General features: G+C 42.3%; 3 protein-coding genes across 6 annotated transcripts in view; 1 reads left to right on the top strand and 2 right to left on the bottom strand.

Annotated features, from left to right (window-relative positions):
• Nucleotides 1-2969, bottom strand: part of LOC306831606 (ryanodine receptor 1-like) — a 46732-nt gene extending 43763 nt beyond the window's left edge. For both annotated transcript variants that reach the window (XM_079355784.1, XM_079355785.1), the window contains exon 1: nucleotides 2821-2969. In XM_079355784.1, coding sequence (XP_079211910.1) covers nucleotides 2821-2868 — 48 coding nt within the window. In that variant the 5' untranslated portion in view covers nucleotides 2869-2969. The remainder of the gene's footprint in view (nucleotides 1-2820) is intronic.
• Nucleotides 2970-3692: 723 nt separating this feature from the next.
• Nucleotides 3693-13672, top strand: nfrkb (nuclear factor related to kappaB binding protein). Of its 3 annotated transcripts, none has more exons than XM_079356402.1 (26): nucleotides 3693-3797; nucleotides 4140-4289; nucleotides 4395-4596; nucleotides 4705-4832; nucleotides 4918-5089; nucleotides 5200-5304; nucleotides 5401-5474; nucleotides 5563-5644; nucleotides 5737-5932; nucleotides 6028-6139; nucleotides 6232-6358; nucleotides 6449-6526; nucleotides 6610-6686; nucleotides 6809-6855; nucleotides 7531-7591; nucleotides 7670-7844; nucleotides 7955-8061; nucleotides 8151-8274; nucleotides 8423-8502; nucleotides 8578-8771; nucleotides 8862-9132; nucleotides 9626-9805; nucleotides 9956-10687; nucleotides 11994-12100; nucleotides 12343-12478; nucleotides 13176-13672. In XM_079356402.1, exons 2-26 carry the CDS (start codon nucleotides 4164-4166, stop codon nucleotides 13314-13316), a joined length of 3834 nt encoding a protein of 1277 aa, XP_079212528.1. In that variant the 5' UTR covers nucleotides 3693-3797; nucleotides 4140-4163; the 3' UTR covers nucleotides 13317-13672. The 3 variants fall into 3 exon arrangements, with proteins under 3 accessions (XP_079212528.1, XP_079212526.1, XP_079212527.1); XM_079356400.1 differs by having other exon boundaries at nucleotides 8575-8771; XM_079356401.1 differs by having other exon boundaries at nucleotides 3710-3797; nucleotides 4145-4289; nucleotides 8575-8771.
• tmem45b (transmembrane protein 45B) lies at nucleotides 13595-17483 on the bottom strand. The gene is made up of 6 exons (XM_079356422.1): nucleotides 17333-17483; nucleotides 16095-16292; nucleotides 15799-16011; nucleotides 15523-15707; nucleotides 14754-14896; nucleotides 13595-14123 (listed from the first exon to the last, which is right to left on the bottom strand). The coding sequence occupies exons 2-6, from the start codon at nucleotides 16282-16284 to the stop codon at nucleotides 14012-14014; spliced, it is 843 nt and encodes a 280-aa protein (XP_079212548.1). The 5' UTR covers nucleotides 16285-16292; nucleotides 17333-17483; the 3' UTR covers nucleotides 13595-14011.
• Between the last annotated feature and the right edge of the window lie 243 nt (nucleotides 17484-17726).

Raw genomic sequence — 17726 nt, 5'->3', positions numbered from 1 at the left:
TTTTTCTCTTTCTGACTTCCACCTGTTTCTTCCTGTTAGGGTTTTTCTCTGTGTGTGCTGTCCTTTGGCCAAGCTCAAATAACCCCGCCTCTGTGGCGTCAGACACCAGCCACTCCACTGCATCTCTCTATTTCAGGCCGCTGCACCTGCTGTTCACACAGCCCTTTCTGGAAAGCAAGAGATATTTCGGATTTGAATGCCTGGACAATAATTGGCCCACATTGTGCCAACTCGACCAGGCGAGAGAAGAGAGAGAATAAAGTTCTCAGAGTCAGCTGAGAAACTTCAACTGTTTTTGTTTTGATCTGAAAATCTTTTTGTTGTTGTTTTTTTCATGTAATCACAATCCACTTTGTAACAAGATGCGAAGGAACAACGCAACAACATGTTCACTTTTAAGTAGAAAGACTTGGAGACAGTTTAGTGAGACTCATTTAGGGTGTGTCCTGTCAGAGTCGTTCATAAAACTGTAAGCAACATGTAGGGCCCGACGTGAATTGCCCGAGTACAAGGGGGAGAAGTGTGTCTGACAGTGCTGGAACTTTAAACTCAAAATAATGGAGAGTGTTTCTCAAATTGGACAATCAGAATGCAACATATGAAATACATAATTGTGAAGTCTCTGTCGTGCTCTGTTTCCTGGTTTCTGTGTATATACAGCGACAGACTGGCATACATAGCATCATGCTTCAAGCTGCCAACTTCCTCGTTTTCCTCTGAAGGTTTGCTGTGTAAGAAGTGGAAAATAAATCTCTTTTCAAACCAGCACTTTATAACAAACTTTACCAGAAGTACTCAAAGAGGTAAAGTTCCCACATGGACCGAAGTAAGCAGCTGCTGAAACGGGCCAAGCTTTAAACCTGTTAATCCTCACACACTAAATATAGAGTCCAGCCGAGTCCAGGGTGAACAGCGACAGACTGACAACTCTGGGTCACATTGTTTACATATTTGACTTCACAGCTGTGTCGAGACTCTTTTTAAAACAGGGTTTTGTTTTTTCTTTAAGATTTACGAGGCTTTATGTTCGTCGTTAAACCCCCTCTGCTCGCTGAAGTGCAGCTCGGGGTGGCTGCCCGGGGGCTGGAGCGGATCCCAACTGTAATTTGATGCTCAGTCACACCTACGGGCAATTTAGAGATGCCAATTAACCTCACCTACATTTGGGCATTCAGAAGAGGGCAGAGAAGCCGGAGAAATCTGACACTGGCAGGGAGATAACACACAAAGTCAAAACAGAAAGGACCCTGCGGGTACAGGATCAAACCCGGTTTATTACATAGTGGATACAAGAAACAGACTTTCAAGTAATTCTCGTAATTCGAAAGACAATCAGTATCTGGCTAATGATGACATCAGGGCTAGACTTGCCAGGGTCTAAAGGAGCTCAAGTGTCACTATGTGGAGCGTCTTCAATGGCCGAGTGTCAACGCTGACCATCCAAATAGAGGGTGTTACATACAGTAGACTGCCAGCAAGGCCACAATGCCCTTCTGGAAGCTTGGCCCGCAGATCTGAAGAGGTAATCTGATAGCTCCCCAATGAGTAAGGTGGTAAAAAATAAACTGATGTAAAATTATTATGTTATAAATCAAAGTCCAACGTCAAATAATAAAATCACGCTCCCAAGCAGTTGGAAATATAGTTATTGAGTTACAAATTGGATGTGGGGCTAAACATAGAAACCATGTGGATTTGACAGACACAACCATCTAACACTTCATAAGGGGAAACCATGCACAGGAAGAGAACAATTATGTAGGTCCTATAGCTACCAATAGGAGTGTGACGTCAAGAGCAGAGAAAGCGTATACACTGAAGGAGTCAACCTCCGTCTGGAGCAGCTATTTATTTACAAGCAACGTAGAAAGTGTAAAATATCTCAGAAAATTAGGAGGCACAAGTTTGAGTTTTGGACCTTTTTAATGCCAAACTTAAAATGTCTTTGTAGATTCTCAGTCATCCAGGTCATGATGGTAAATTCAAAACTGCAGATGCGTAATTCTTCACACCTGAACGTGTTTTACACCTGGTGTTTGTTCTGAATGGGATTTGTTTTTAAAGCCGAGAAAAAGAACAGACACATCATGCTGAATAAATAAAAGCACGTTTGATTGGTGGTCCTAATCTGAAAGTTGTTGCGGTACATGACAGGAAATAAGAGGACTCTGAGAAGTCCTGATGAAGGTTGACAACAATGAAAGCTCTTCAAGCTACGATACACAAAATAACACAGCACTCTCCGTGAAATCACAACACACAACACCATTGGGTCCAGTCGTTCACACTACCATTCAAGGTAATGGATTATTAGTTTGGGATGTTTTTCATTTTTAAATTATATTCTGAACCACCTCAAACACAACCCAGAAAGTAACTGGTTCATTCTGTGGATTTTTTGGGGTAAAGGCCGGACCGTGATGTGTTTTCTGTGAAGTGACAGTCGTCTTGTCTTGGTCAAAATTAGAATATTTTGTCAAAGTTTCATACTTGGTTTCGTGTTACTGTTGTCTAAATGATTTTCCTAATCTGTCATGTCTATGTGTCCACTGCCACTTGGCACCAGCAGTTTCTCTCTCTGACAGAACAGTAACATATCAGGTAACCATTGGGATATAAAAAGACAACAATGCCGACAAAGCAGCCACCTGTCTTTGTCAATCTGTGCTCTGCGTGTCAAGGAAGTAACCTAACTGTCAACTATGTGTCTCGAAACAACTATTAAACATTCAAAAGTCTTTTAGTTTTAAATGTTTTTAAAATCACATTAACGTTGTTAAAGTCACACTCTGCTTTGGAGAGGCATTCAGCATCACTTACCGTACGCAGGAACTGAATCTCTTCCTCTCCATCTGCACCTTCTGCCATCCTCCCAAGGCATTAAAAGCACAACCTTAAGAGAAAAGGAGAAAATGTTGTCCTCTCAGTCCTGTCAATTGCAGGGCCCATATACCCACAACATAAGGCAGGCCAATGTGTGTGAAGGTTTCTGAAGGGCAATGTGGGTCCTGTGCCTCTGTCTGGCTGTGTTACGAGGCAGACAGATTGAGTGTTCATTCCTGTTCATTACAACATCTCAAAGAGGTGGAGCAAACTGACCAAGCTGAACCAGGCCTCCAAATGTTGCTGACCGCTCGTATTTAAACTTTTGTATTGCACTGATGTGTTGCACTATATCTGAGATGTAAATAAAACAACAACTCTCCTCACATCACAGCAATTTGGAGTTGCAATAAAGAGAAGTTTAACGCTTCCACCTCATACCATTAAGGTTAAAGCTTCAACCTCACTAGTATGAAATGTATCATTTACCTATTTTCTATTAATTTTGTACTCTAATTATCTACAATTTCATCTTACCTCACCTGTGTGGTCGGTCCATCTGATTGAGTGGTCCGCCATCCCTTATCCACTGTATTAAGAATGTGAATTTTGGGAAAATAGGTTAAATAAATTAGAGGTAGAGGGGGACGAAAAATAAAAAGGGAAGAAGAAAACTTACGAAATGAAGTCTGTAAAAATAGCAATTTCAAACGTTAAGGCAACCGTTCAGTTAACGCTGTGAGTTATGATGAGAATTATATCGACTTAAATTGTAAAACACAAACAGTTGTTCAGAGCAATTTTAATAAATACATCTTAACACGCAGTCCCGTGAGTGTCCAGTGGAGGGCGGCAGAGCGCGCGGCAGAGCGCGCGACACGCTGATGGGTCGTCTCAGACGAAGAAGAAAACGGTGCGTCGGAGAAACTCTTCCCTCTTCATTTCCAAAATAAAAGAAACTGTGTCCCGTTAAGGTGAGCTGGAACAAACATTTAAATCACCAGTTTGATTGTATTTATTATGCATAGTGACCAATATGCCGTGCAACATAAGTAAACGCGTTGAAAGTTGTAACTGGCCCGCAGTCGCTGAAAACAGCTGTTTTGTTATTTTAGCTCGATTATAATCTCTGCTGTACGGCTTCTGTGTTTACATACATGAATGCTTGTCTGTGCTTTTGATGCAATAAACTGTCAGACTCATTCAAACTATCAAACCAACAACATGTGCATGTTAAACAACTTAAAGCCAACGAACATTTTAAGAGTTTCTTCTTTTGTTTTTTTCTAAATCGTCTTTCTGTCTGGAAAAAAAAGTGTAGATTGCTTTAGAGGAGAAGAATGGATGCCCTCACCCACATGCTTACAGACCCCCTTGAACCAAAAGAAGAAAACGATGGTCAAATCACAGAGGAATGCATGCTGGGAAACTGCAGAGTGAATCTACCTGAGGACTTACTTGAGGATGTGAGTCGTCTTCTCTTCTTTTCTTTTCACTGTAAACATTTGCAAAGCACAATGTCGATGTTGCAAACAATTATGGGATTTATATTTGGGGGGTTTTTTCGACAGCCTGACATTTTCTTCTCGGTGATGAGCGAGAGCACCTGGACCGATGTGCTGTCAGAATCCCAGAGGCAGCACCTTCGCCAATTTCTGCCTCAGTTTCCAGACAACAACGTGGTGGAGCAGGACAGCACCATTAGTGACCTGTTCGACAACAAAGACTTTCACTTTGGAAATCCCCTTCACCTTGCGCAAAAACTCTTCAGAGGTATCTCGCAGTTATCAACCTTGTTTACAGACAAAACAGCAAAACTGTATCCTGCTGCAAGAATTTATGAAGCGCTTGTCGGACATGAATCTCATTTTCTCATTCCAGATGGATATTTCAACCCCGAGGTGGTCAGGTACAGACAACTGTTTGCGAAGTCCCAGAGAAAGCGCCAGTTGTGCTCACTTCAGCAGTATTACCACAGACTGTTGAAGCAGATCCTTGTCTCTAGAAAGGTACATTCATGTACACGTTTAAAGTACCAGGCAGCCTCAAAGCCTTTTGCACTCTGTCTAAATGTTACTTCTTCTTTTTTTAAAGGAGCTGCTGGAGTTTGCAGTTCACAATGGTCTGGACTTTCCACCAAAAAGAAAGTTACCAACCAAATCTCATGCTGAAATGCGCGAGTCGAGGGTAAGAAGAAGATTGAACAGGATAATAAAAGATGTCAAAGCCGAGTGTGGAGACAGCAATGCTTCCTCCGATGATGAAGGTTAGTCCGGTCTTTTATTTCCCATCTCTTTGCCATTAAATGTGCTTTTTATTTCTGAAACACATCTGTGCTATTGTTTCCCTCCATCCCGGGATCGCGTACGCTTGCAGACAACTCGTTGTGGAATCCAGTACCGCAGTCACCGTCCTCTCCAACGCCGACTGTTTCGCTCAGAGTTCTTCCCAGCCTCTCCACCCAAGACATGAGGACTACTGGTGGGGCATTTGTGCAGAGTCCAGATGATGTGTAAGAATCGAGCAGAATGCCGTTCACCACTCAAAATGTCACTTTTTAAAAAAAAATCTTCACAGAAAAAATTGAACCAGGGGAGCGGGACTTAAAGGCCATGTTACAAAAACATCGCGAGAAGAGGAAGCGGCAGCCAGTAAGTGCTTTTAAGAGTTCATAAAATGCATTATTTCATTCAGTGTTGATTTGCTCGCTATAATATGACTAATTATTTTATCACTCAGGACCACCCAGATTTAGTGACCACAGATATCCACCTCGGAGATGTACTGTCAAGAGCAAATATTGGTCGGAAGGGGACTGTGTGTAAGTCAATTCATCATTTTCATTTTTTTTTTAAAGTTTTACAGAGTTTGCTGATTCTCAAGTTAAAAATTTTCCGTCGCGATTTCTTCCAGCTCTCTTCGACCTGTGTCTGCCGAAAAAGAAGTTGAAAGATGAGAGACGGAAGAAGAAGATGAGGACAATAAAGGTGGAATCTGAGGATCCTTGTGAAACTCTCGCCTCTTCAGAAACCCAGTCGGCTCCACCTGCAAACATCGTCAACTCCCTGCCGGACGCACCGTCGACCCCGCTGACCAACATCAAGGAGGAGTGAGTCTTCATGTCCTGCTGGCGATGAGAATTGTTTCAGAATTCTGACATAGTTCTTTTTGCGGATGTGTTCAAAATCACCCTCGTTGTTGCAGGATTGTGGAGGAGTCTCAGAGCAGTCCACCTTCTGTTGAGGAAATCGCTGTCAGCTTCTTCAGCTTGTTGGAGAGCATCTTAAGAGCAGACAGCCTGACCAGCACTCTAATGGTATGAAGTCATGAAAGGCTCTCACATACATGTCTTAAGAGTGATCCCAATTCTCTGATACAACAATATGACACCTTTTTTTGGTATAACAGTTGGAGGACAAAGTTCAGCTGTGGCAGTCCTCTCCCGCCAGCTCTCTCAACGCCTGGTTTTCGTCTGTCCCGTGCTGGTCTGACTTGGTTCTTCAGGCTCTGCAGTTTCTTGCCGGAGAAACAAAAGGTCAGCAGAAGAGGCAGCTTAAAGTGGCATTGTTAGCTTCCGTGAGCTCATGCATTTTCCCCCCCTCACACTCTGATTTTTGCTTTCAAGATGGCATGATGGCACTCCCAAGTGGCTTTTCTCCATTTGTGGAATTTTCTGAAGAATCTCAGCAGTGGAGGTGGATTGGTAAGAAGGATGAACGATTTAAAATCCTCGTCGACGTGGTGCTTGACTGTAATGCTGAAGATTAAAGTCATTCTTGGTTTTAGGCTCCACTCAGGATACAGAGAAGGATCTCAGTGCACTCTGTCAGCTGTGGCTCGACTCCAAAGATTTAGTTGTGAAGGTCATACAAATATTATATACCAGACATGATTAGACTCTACTGTTGTTTTTTATATGCTGCACTGCTACATTTATGTTTCATATGTTAGTAAATTTAAGGTTGGCTTTTTTCATTCTTCACAGACAGAAAATGAAGACATGTTAGAGATCACATCTCCAACACCAAGAGTGTAAGTTTCTTTTCTTTTTTTTTCCAGGATTTTAAACAGTAAATATCAATTAAAAGAATAAGCTTATCTGTAAGCACAAGTATTTGAGGGCTTGGTGGTTTTTGTAAGAAAGAAAGCAAAGAAATCATTTCTTGATTTAAACTAGTAGCTTAATTGTAGATGATCGATTATAGATTACAGATGAGAGGAACTTGAATAAACTTAAGCAGTTTGAATTCACATTGGTTTCATTATTTACAATTGAACATGGGAAATGTTGCTTTAGATGCTGCAGTAGGTTGAAGGACCGCTGCTACAGCTGTGCTGCTCGCTGTTTTTCACCAGTTTCTTGTCATTAATGTTCAGAATAAAATATCTGAGAGAACTGAAGTGCGCTCGTCCAGGTAAAATGAATCCAAGTGCAGGGCGAGTAATGTGCTCACTGCAGAGAAAAGGCTGAAGGTTCGCACACTTCAACTAGGGGAACTTTATTTAAACAGGGTTTTGATCTAAAAGCCATCGCCTCAGAAAGATTCAAATATCAAGTGCCCAGTTTAAATAAAATCCCCCAGGTAGTCAAACAGTGTGCCTTCCTTTTTTTTTCCCCTCCGCAGAATAAAAAGTGTGTATTGAGTCCCTGTGAGTTGCAGTGTCAGGCTTTACAAAGTTAAATGTCTGATATCTCTCATCACTCAGTTCGACAGATTACGTGGTGCGGCCCAGCACTGGAGATGAGAGACAAGTGTTTCAAATCCAGGTTTGTTTTTGCCTCTTTTCTCTTTACTGTAAGACACGAACTCTGTAAGCTAAACGTAGTTTGTGTTTGTTGATTTAGGAGCAGCAGCGATACAACCAGCCACACAAGGCCTTCACCTTCAGGATGCATGGCTTTGAATCGGTGGTCGGGCCAGTCAAAGGGGTCTTCGATAAAGAGATGTCCCTCAACAAAGCCAGGGAGCACACACTGCTCCGCTCAGACCGTCCTCCATATGTCACCATTCTCTCTCTGGGTTAGATCTTCTCGTCTGCTCTTCATTTTTAGGCTGTTTGGGGGAGGAGTCTCTGATTTTACGTGTGTGCACAGAAAAGCAACAAAGCCTCTGATTTCTTCCCTCTGCAGTGCGCGATGCTGCAGCCAGGTTACCTAACGGAGAAGGGACGAGGGCAGAGATCTGTGAACTGTTGAAAGACTCCCAGTTCCTCGCTCCCGATGTCACAAGTGCACAGGTGTGATATTTTTCGCCTTTTTTTCTTTTACTCATTCAGCTTGCCCTGACCTAGTTTCCTGTGAGTAAAGTTTTTTTTGGTTATTTTAGGTAAACACAGTTGTGAGTGGGGCTCTGGACCGACTTCACTATGAGAAAGACCCCTGTGTGAAGTACGACATCGGTCGGAAACTTTGGATTTATCTGCACCGCAGTCGTAGTCAAGAGGAGTTTGGTAAGCAACCGTAGACTCATTTTTTGAGTAAACCCTAAAAATTCATTTTGTTGCTGCTTTAGATACAAAGCAGAATGTTATTTTAACTTCAACAGGAAATTTCCTGTCTTTCTTTCTTTCTTTTAAAATGCATCTCTCTTCCAATCAGAGAGGATCCATCAGGCTCAAGCTGCTGCTGCAAAAGCAAGAAAGGCTCTTCAGCAGAAACCCAAACCTGCATCCAAACCTGTGAGTGTCTTTATGTACTGTTGATGCTTTGAATATCCGTCTGTTGATTATGACGCTCACCTCCTGTTTCAGAAGTCTGGAAGTAAAGATGTTGGCAGTAAAACCCCTGGATGTCTGGAGGCTGGACTGGATATAAGCTCCAATCCCATGTCACCGACACCTACAACGCCCACCCACAACACACCTGGAACCCCGAAATCCCCCCTACCCTGCGCAGCCACAACTCCAACAAAGAGCGCGGTCTCTGACGCTATAAAGGCCAACCCAGGGTCAGTGTGACACATATATGTGATATTTGACATTTTGTCTCCTCTGGATAGTTTTTCATGGACTTCTCTCCTGCCTGTTGTGTCTCCCAGTGTTCTTCTCGTGTCCCCTCCCTCACTGCCTCAGCTGGGAGCCATCTTGCCAAGCAGCCAGGCCGCTCCGCCAATTTCCCAGCCAGTCACGTCCCAACACGCGGCTCGCCTTGTGAGTCACCTGGCGGCCGCCTCCCTCCCTCAGGTGCGAGTCGTCTCGGCTCAGCCTGGTCTGGTGTCATCAGCTGGGAGTCAGCAGGCCACACTGATGCACCAGACCCCTCACCACATCAGGATGCCGGTGTCCGTTTCAACAAAGGGCATTTCACAGGTAACGACACTTACAGTTGGGTTCGTTGTGCAGGATATTTAATTTTGACCATACATGTGATGTCACAACAATATATTGAAATGTTCCTTTAAATAAAATCTGTGTCTGTGAAACCCTGCCCCTTTGCCAGTCTGAACCTAACAACGAATCAGGGTTAGCTTGCAGGGAACCAACCAATCACAGCTTTGAAATCTCTCTCTCTCTCTGTCTCTCTCTGTCTCTGTCTCTCTCTGTCTCTGTCTCTCTCTCTGTCATATGTGTTGGATCACAGACAGTCAGTGTTTCTGTCTTTAAAGTCCAACACAACCAGCTGAATGCAACAAACAGTTTGCAGTGATAAAAGTTGGGGTGCAAGTTTAGTGTGTCATTAAGTGGGAGGGGCTTAGTGGATTGATACAATGAGAGGTGTAAGGTTTTTTTTTTTAAACATAGATGTTTAGGTTTCTTACTGTTGCTTTAATATTGCCCTTTTTTATTGTGTTTTCTTTTACAGACAGTGGTCTCTGTGCCTCTGAGGGGTCAGTCTGCTAGCAGTTCAGTCCAGGCGCCAACCTCCCTGTCAGTGTCTGCTGTAGCTGTGGCCAAACCCCACACTGGACCGTCTGGTAGCCCCTCTCACAATCCTGCTTCTGCTGCTGTTCTGCAGGGAGTCGCCAACCCGAATATTAAACAGGTGAACCATTTGCTTCCAACGGGGACATTTGGTCAGCTCTTCTGGTTACAACCACAGCAGCCTCCAAGTTGTTGAGTTGACTGAAAAAGCAATATCCATCTCCTTACGTGTCATGTTATTTGCCACATGATGTCATGTTTTCCTTTAAAGGTATCCATCACGGGCCAGTTGGGAATGAAGACTACAGGAGGAGCAGGAATTCCAATCACAGCTACAAACCTGCGAATCCAGGGAAAAGATGTCCTTCGTCTCCCGCCCTCCTCCATCACCACTGACGCTAAAGGCCAGACGGTGTTGCGGATCACCCCGGACATGATGGCAACTCTCGCCAAATCCCCAGTAGCGACGGTCAAACTCACCCCTGAATTCCTGGGGGGCGCCGCCTCAGGCAGCAAGAGCATATCAGCCACCCTCCATGTGACGCAATCCCACCCTTCAGCTTCCTCTGCCTCCAGCACGACATCGTGCACAGGTGACGCGCAGACCTCTAAAGCTGTCGCTGTCACCTCGGCATTGTTGAAGGCTCCGGGAGACACAGCCATACGTCTCATGCCCACGTTAGCGGTTACTGTGGCTGACCAGAAAACCAGGACTTTCACCACCATGAGCTCCCCCGACAAGAGCGGCGCCACCATTCGGATAATGCCCGGCCTTGGCGTGATTCCACAGAAACAGGGTCAGACTATTACCATGACAACCACCACAGGAAGTAAATCGCTCACAGCTTCTACGTGCGCTAATGTAGTGACCATGGCTGCCAGTGTTGTGGCTGGTGCTAAGGGGATCACCGTGGCTCCAGGGGTTTCATGCACGCCCCTGACACTTGGAACAGCTACAGCCACAGTGCGGCAGGTCCCAGCTACAGTAGTCACCACACAAACGGTAATGAGAAAAAAAAATCCTTTTTGGATTTACTTAAAGTTCATTTGAAATTTTTTTCCATGTTGAGGTTGGTTTTTACTTCCTTTTGCAGAGATGTGTAGTTCACATTGGTGATGGCTATAGTGCACTAGATATATTTTAATTTTAATTTTTTAGCCCCACATTTAAGAATTTTAAACCAAGAACATCAATTTTAGTCTTTTGAAACCATTTTCTGGTCGCTCATGTAAGATAATGTTCGGCCTCTAGAGGGCAGTGTTGGACTGTCACACTGTGTTCTATCACTTCATTGAACATTAATAATGGTAGCTTACATTACAGATCATTTCACCAACTGCTCACAAAGATGAAATGAGTTTTTATTATGGTGATCAATCATAGTTTGGTGTCCTAAGGGGAGGCTTCTAAGCGTTTCATTGTTCTGCTTCTGGAACAGCGCGTTCGTCGAGTTGTCCAGGTGATAAGATATCAAGCATGAAGGAAAAACCCAACACCTGAGATAAGATAATCCTTTATTCAACTCGCAAACGGAGAAACATACAAAACGTGGAGGACAGAAGGTTGTCACAGTTTGGATACTTTGATACCAGGTGTTTAAAAACGATACAGTTACAAATACACAGATATACAGATGCAAAAGTTACATTCATGTCAGCAGAAGTCCCTCATCGAAACTCCAAAAATACATTGGCATTTTGTCATTAAAACAATGTGTTGAGGTTTCAGGTTCTGTGGAGAAAACCCCAAAAGGAAATCCCTGTAACCATGAATGCGTTCATTTACTTAATGCTTATAAAAAGCAAACAGTCCACTTTTAAACCTCTGTGTGTCCAAAAAGACTCGTATGTTGAATTGATTCCATGAACAAGGCAGAGAGCAGACCTGCGATTTTTGTCAGTTTTCTAGATTAAAGTTGGTCATAGACAGAGGTGGAGATTTGGTTGCATGAGTTCCAGGAATGAATTTTTTCACTTTCTGAGTCCAGGACTCTGAAGAGCAAACTTTTTTTTTTTTTTTTTAAATGCAGACTTTGAGTTAAAAAAAAAAAAAAAAGACGCTGCTCCCGTCCACCTGCCACTTAAAGAACCATTGTGTCATTTATCAGCTTCATCAAACATTAAAGTCCTCTTCCACATGTGGATCCACATGTGGACGTGGGTACACATACCCACGTCTTCAGTGATCGCTCTTTGTTTTGATTTTGTTCCTGCAGTCATAATTAAATGTAATCAACCACTCTTTGTGGAAGTCACATGACTCATGATTGTACCTTCTTTTTTCTTTTTCTTTTTTGACAACCCTACAGGGGAAGTTACCTACACGGATAACTGTGCCCATTTCTGTCCTCAACCAACCACTAAAGAGTAAGAGTGTGGTGACCACGCCCATCGTGAAAGGAAGTCTGAACACGAAGTAAGTGTCATGTTATCTTTCTAAAAGTCTTTTATTCCGATTTGTTCCAGGACACTTAGAAGTTGGACCTGTAATTATGTGTGTCTGTTGTTTTTGTGCTCACAGTAGTGACCGTTTGGTTCATATATAAATAAGATATATAATAAATGTATATATCTATCAAAGGATTTTGTTTTATATTTGACTTGATGGCCTTATGTTTGGTTGGCAGACTGATGTGTTTTTGTCTCTTTTCCGTGCAGTATCAGCAGCCTGGGCAGGAACATCATCCTGACCACCATGCCTGCTGGGACAAAGCTGATTGCAGGAAACAAACCGGTCAGCTTTGTCACAGCGCAGCAGTTCCAGCAGCTTCAGCAGCAAGGGCAGGCCACACAGGTTAGCTCAAGTTTCCCCGTCTTTCTATTGACATAGCACATTGATCGTTTTGTCAAGTCAAGCAATTCTTACGTTTGATGTTATTGATCAGAGTAGGAATTCATCACAATGAATAAGAAACATTCAAGAAGCATGGCTGCTATAGCCTTCTTTTGATGCAGTAAGATGAAGCTCAAGTTACTTTTAAATTTCCATCTTTAGCGGTAGAGAAAAGAACTTTGGGATTTAGTTCCTATTCAGGAGCGGCTTCTTGCAAACACAGGGAAGGGCAATTAAGGGTAACTCTGCAGACAAACATTGAAACTTGGAGTCATAGCTCCTCTGCATTCAGGAGTATTTGTTTGTTTTTTGCACTTCATATCGTCGCCCTAAAACAGAACAGTGTAACAATTGCTCATCACATATTTACTCACATCGAGCAGGCCTAATACAAACAAGGTTATTTGTAGTCAAACAAAAAGGAGCACATTTATTTAACTACTACCTCGAGTTTGAATCATGCTTGAATTAGTGGTTTTAAAGTCATTGGGATAATAACTCCTTACACGTACAATAAATCAGTTGTGGTTTGAAAAGCTTCTGTTGAGGTTGAACTTGATCTCTTCTTACATTTCATTTTTTGATTGATCGGCTTTCATGAAGACTGAAACCGTCAAAGATCATCCCAACACAAAGTGTCTGTCTTTTCCTTTGTCAGGTCCGCATTCAGACTGTTCCAGCGCAGCAGCTTCAGCAGCACATGGCATCTGGCCCCCCGAAATCTGTGTCCACTGTTGTAGTGACAACAGCACCTTCGCCCAAATGTGCACCCGACCCCCCGCCTGCTCCTCAGCAGTGATCCAGTCCAGTTGTAGGTTTGGCACAAGCGTCTGTATTTAGTCAGTGGAGTCCTTTTGTTCTCTTTTTCAGGGTCATTTCACTTCCTTGTTCTGTCCTGAATAAAGCTATTGTTATGAAGGTGTGCGTTTATTTATGTTTAAATTAAATATTGTCCTGTTTAGTTTCTGAAAAAGAGAAAAATTGGCCAACTGATTTTGCTCGTTCTTATGGTTCAAAATGATGTTCAACAACTCTCCAGGCTTTTGACAACCACAAACAGATTGAGTCACGTCCAACTTTAAATACAAATCTGGATTTATTTTGCTTTCAAACCATGTTGATTCATAATTAAAAAAAAATCCAATTCAGATGTCATTAAGGCTCAGTAGCATGTTGTCTTTGTCATTCATTTCATTCATGTGATTTATAGTTTGCAGTGAAGGTGTTGTACCGAAGCCTCTGAAGTTTTCAATGTCCGGACTTGTAGGTTTTACTTGTAAATTATTATTTCTTCTTCTATTGGGCCATTTATCAGATGTCCAGGCCGTGCATTTGAGATTCAAATTTACTTTACTTTTATGTTATAGTATTTACAAAAACAAACAAAAAATACATTGAGCAAAACAACAGTCACTCTTTGACCCAGAGCATCAACATAAAATATTAAATTAAATTTACCTGTAAGTGAAATTCAGAACAACCATCAACATGTATTCACTCTTCATCTGAGGCTTCAAGCAAAGCTTTCTGCGAGCTTGTTTTGTCGGAAGTATTTCGCATCCCTATCTCGATGTCTCGTCCTCGTCCTGACATTCTCTTTGCAATGCTGAAAGAAAACAGAAAAGGAAAGAAAAAGGCTTTAGGAAACAAGTGAACAACATAAGGATTAAACAGGAATCCTTCGAGCTGTGAAGTGTTCATTTCATTAATGTTCCTGCAAGAAGTGTCCTGCATGGAAAGCTTAAGTTTTCAACCCAAGACCAAAACTTAGCCCACAGCTTGACTACTGTCGCTGCTGCTGTGTGAGAAACATTTCTCGTTACTAAACGTGCTGCAGACTTACAAAAAAGCAGGTTCAGAAAAAGATTACATCTAAGAATTTTTTAAAAATGTCCCATTGTAACCCTAAATGTAGAGATTTAGCACCACAAAGTCGTTCCCCTCCTTCACTTGATCTTCCTGTCGTATCTGAGATATATATATATATATTTAACATCAATAAAACCTTAAAAGGCTCATCATGCAGCTCGTTTTACTTCCTAAGCTGCCTCTGAGCGTGGATAGAAATAACGTCTCCCTTTGATCAGCACGTTCCGTCCCGCTGATTGGATGTTCCTGCATCGCCACGAGACGAGCACGCTTACATTGTTGCAGCGTTCCAGGAGTGGTCTAACCTGTCCGAAAACACTCTCAAATTTCTCTCTCTCACAGAACAGGTAAAAGATGTGCTACTTACAACCAAAACACAGAGGAGGTGCACGTGACCAAAAGCATAGCCACAGCTAAATGCCAACAGAAACACATCGTAACGAACATGATGTTGCTATGCTGGTTCAGGTCCCACTGCGGTCCACTTGGAGGGTAGAGAACAAATCCAATCTGGAAGGATAAACAGCGACATGCATATGACTTAACTCACTTGAAAATACAGTTCATCTTTGAGCATATATCTTTTTCTGACGGCGTTAGAAATGAAGGTTGAACATAATCTGTGGTACACAAAGTAGGAGAAAACATGACAATATATTGTTGTCCTGAATTGATATATACAACTACAAAAGCAAGTGTGCCGAGTAGTGGTATTTAAAAAAGATGCAAATGCACTCTCAATGCGTTTTGCCTGCCAAATGAGCTCACCGTCTCACTGCTTTATGACTTCTCACTGTTGTGCGAATGACATGAACGAAAGTAACATGAACAGATTTAAATAAAGAAGAAGTTGAGGGTGAGATAAGTGAAGAGAATCTCAATTATCGCAGAACTGGTGCATTGTGACAGTCATTGTTATCATGGAGTGTCGTATTGCCAGTTGTCCTGCGATCCCCACTAAAATGAAGCTTGCAATATGAGACTTGCAGCTTTTAAAGGGGTGCAGATTTTCAAAGTGATAGTCCTTTGATGACTTTTAGGTGTTTTTTTTTTTACATTCATATTGTGGAAACATCTCCATGTATGCACATTATGATTTAATTAAAAAATTCTCAGCCTTTCATTTAGCTAATCACCTGATAGAACCAAGACCCCTGCAGGAAGAACAGGCCTGCACTGAGCAGCTCCAGGACAATGTTGTCTCTTATGAACACCTCCAGCATGGTGCTTGCTGATCCACCGAACACAGCCACCAGCAGCAGGGAGTGAATGTGAGCGTCCAGAGGCGGCCGACTTTGCACATGGAAATAGAACAGAAACCCTGCAGCACGTAGGAGTTGAACACAAAAACATTCAGGTCATATTTTAGATTTGGGTGCCTACAAAAAAAAACCTCGTCACTTGAAGCTTACCTTCAACGAACAGAGCCAGGGACAGAGTGAAGCGGTCAACACCAAGAGGCGCCAGTCTGAATGCAGTACTGACCACCAGTGCTATTCCAGAGATCCCAAAGAACAGGTACATGGTGCTGTGCTGCCAATTCATCAGCTTCACCCATGACTGTGTTTCTGAGTTGTAAAGGTGAGCATGTGGACCGTCCACCACAAACTGTTCAACCATGATGCCTTGGAACACAACAAAGGAGAAGAATTAGCTTTTACATTTGAAAGAGTTCCTGTGAAGAAGCTGGATTAAGGGTAAAACTGACCAACAAATGATGCAAAGATCAGAAACCCCCCCTCAGTGTAGTCAAGTCTTTTAATGAGGGGAAGGGACATCTGTCTTCCTTTAGGCTGGTTCGACCTCATGAAGTGTCGGAGAATGTTTTTCACTGTCAGCCAGAAGCCAAAGAGCAGGAAAAATGTGCCAGGGATGGCATGTCCTCCAAAGTTGGCCATCTTCAGGTCTGAAAACAGAAGACACTCACCTCAGTATCTATCACATAGACACCATTTAGGTCACTTGAGAGACTGGTTCTATTGAGAGAGAAACTATTTTATTGCTTTGACTCTTCCTATTTGAATGTGAGAGGACTCAACTTTTAGTTTGAAGTTCAAGCTCATCCTTTTATCTATTGTGTTTACTGCCATGAAACGATTACAAGGGGACAAAATGTTGATCCCGAGACTAAGAGAGCATCTGACAATAACTCATAGAAACATGTAATAGTGGATTACATAATTAAAGGTTATGATCAAATGAATGCTATTATCCAGTGACACGACAAACTCTTTCAGGATAAATTGTTGGCACTATGAAAGACAGAAAAATGTCTGATCATATTCCCACATTGAATCATCAGAACTACAATGCGATAGATCAACTTAACATAGTGCCCAACTAATAATAACATAGTTTGACCTCAGTACTGTGTGCAGAAGGATCTACGCACACAACGGGAATGTGGAATAGTCGACTATTTGGTTCAACACGCAACATGTATTTAATCTGATCCTTGCTTCAGGCTGGAAGAGAAGAAACGCCATTTGATCCTTACACGAGCCCTCATTTGGTTTGCAAAGATGCCATTCAAACAACACACCCAATGTTTGGAGAGTGAACATGTTGGCCTCTGAAGTGACATGCAGCAGTTTCTATCGAAAGTTTAAGCTACACTTATTTACCTTTACTTATTTGTCATTGGTTGAGTATGAAACAAAGAGCATGTGCTTTCATCCAGAACAGCTTTCCCTTCTTCATGATTTAAAAAAAAGACAATCTTTAGTAAGTTACTGTTAGTTACTCATCGTTGAGTGTTTTGGGCTTTTGTGTGCCACATGTTTTTGCAATCACCATGTTCAGTCAGACGAGTTTTTCTTGACTAGCCCTGTTCAACTTGATGCTACTACCCAGCAGGACTCTTACCACTGTTACATTTTACTCTTTAACTATCTCAAACCTTTACACAAACATAACAAATAAATCCAGAAGATAGTATGTACATACCTTTTAATATCCAATCAAATCCACGAGAATTACAGGATTTAATGAGGAATGAATTATTCGTAGTAGCAGTCTGGGTGAGGTTTAAGCCTGACTGCGTAAACTGTGCACACCTGCTACCTTCACCTCTCTTCTAACATCATCTCACAGCCCCTCCCATAATTGCCATTACTTTTGTGACCAAGGGACGTCCTCCTGGGAAAAGGCTGTCACATTCAGGCAGGAAAACAATACCTGACTCGTGATCGTGCTGTTTATTCCCAGATTCATTTAAAGCAAAGTATAAATTAGGCATAATTATTTATAAGGCTCTGAAAATAAGGTGTAGAGCAAAGCAGACAGTGTGATTCTGCATAAAGCTCCTTTCAATCATATGATATGGTGAATGCTGAGTTAA

Source organism: Symphodus melops (genome assembly GCF_947650265.1).
Source record: "Symphodus melops genome assembly, chromosome: 11".
Classification (NCBI taxonomy): Eukaryota; Metazoa; Chordata; class Actinopteri; order Labriformes; family Labridae; genus Symphodus; species Symphodus melops.
This window is presented reverse-complemented; position numbering and strand designations above follow the sequence as displayed.

Bases quoted from the DNA above. Each gene is read 5' to 3' on its own strand.
- nfrkb (XM_079356400.1), top strand. From the start codon at position 4,164: ATGGATGCCCTCACCCACATGCTTACAGACCCCCTTGAACCAAAAGAA. The intron at 4,290-4,394 runs GTGAGTCGTCTT...TTTTTTCGACAG, and splicing joins CTGAGGACTTACTTGAGGAT to CCTGACATTTTCTTCTCGGT. The intron at 8,275-8,422 runs GTAAGCAACCGT...TCTTCCAATCAG, and splicing joins TCGTAGTCAAGAGGAGTTTG to AGAGGATCCATCAGGCTCAA.
- tmem45b (XM_079356422.1), bottom strand. From the start codon at position 16,284: ATGGCCAACTTTGGAGGACATGCCATCCCTGGCACATTTTTCCTGCTC. The intron at 15,708-15,798 runs GTAAGCTTCAAG...TACGTGCTGCAG, and splicing joins CCTGGCTCTGTTCGTTGAAG to GGTTTCTGTTCTATTTCCAT. The intron at 14,124-14,753 runs GTAAGTAGCACA...GTTTTCTTTCAG, and splicing joins ACCTCCTCTGTGTTTTGGTT to CATTGCAAAGAGAATGTCAG.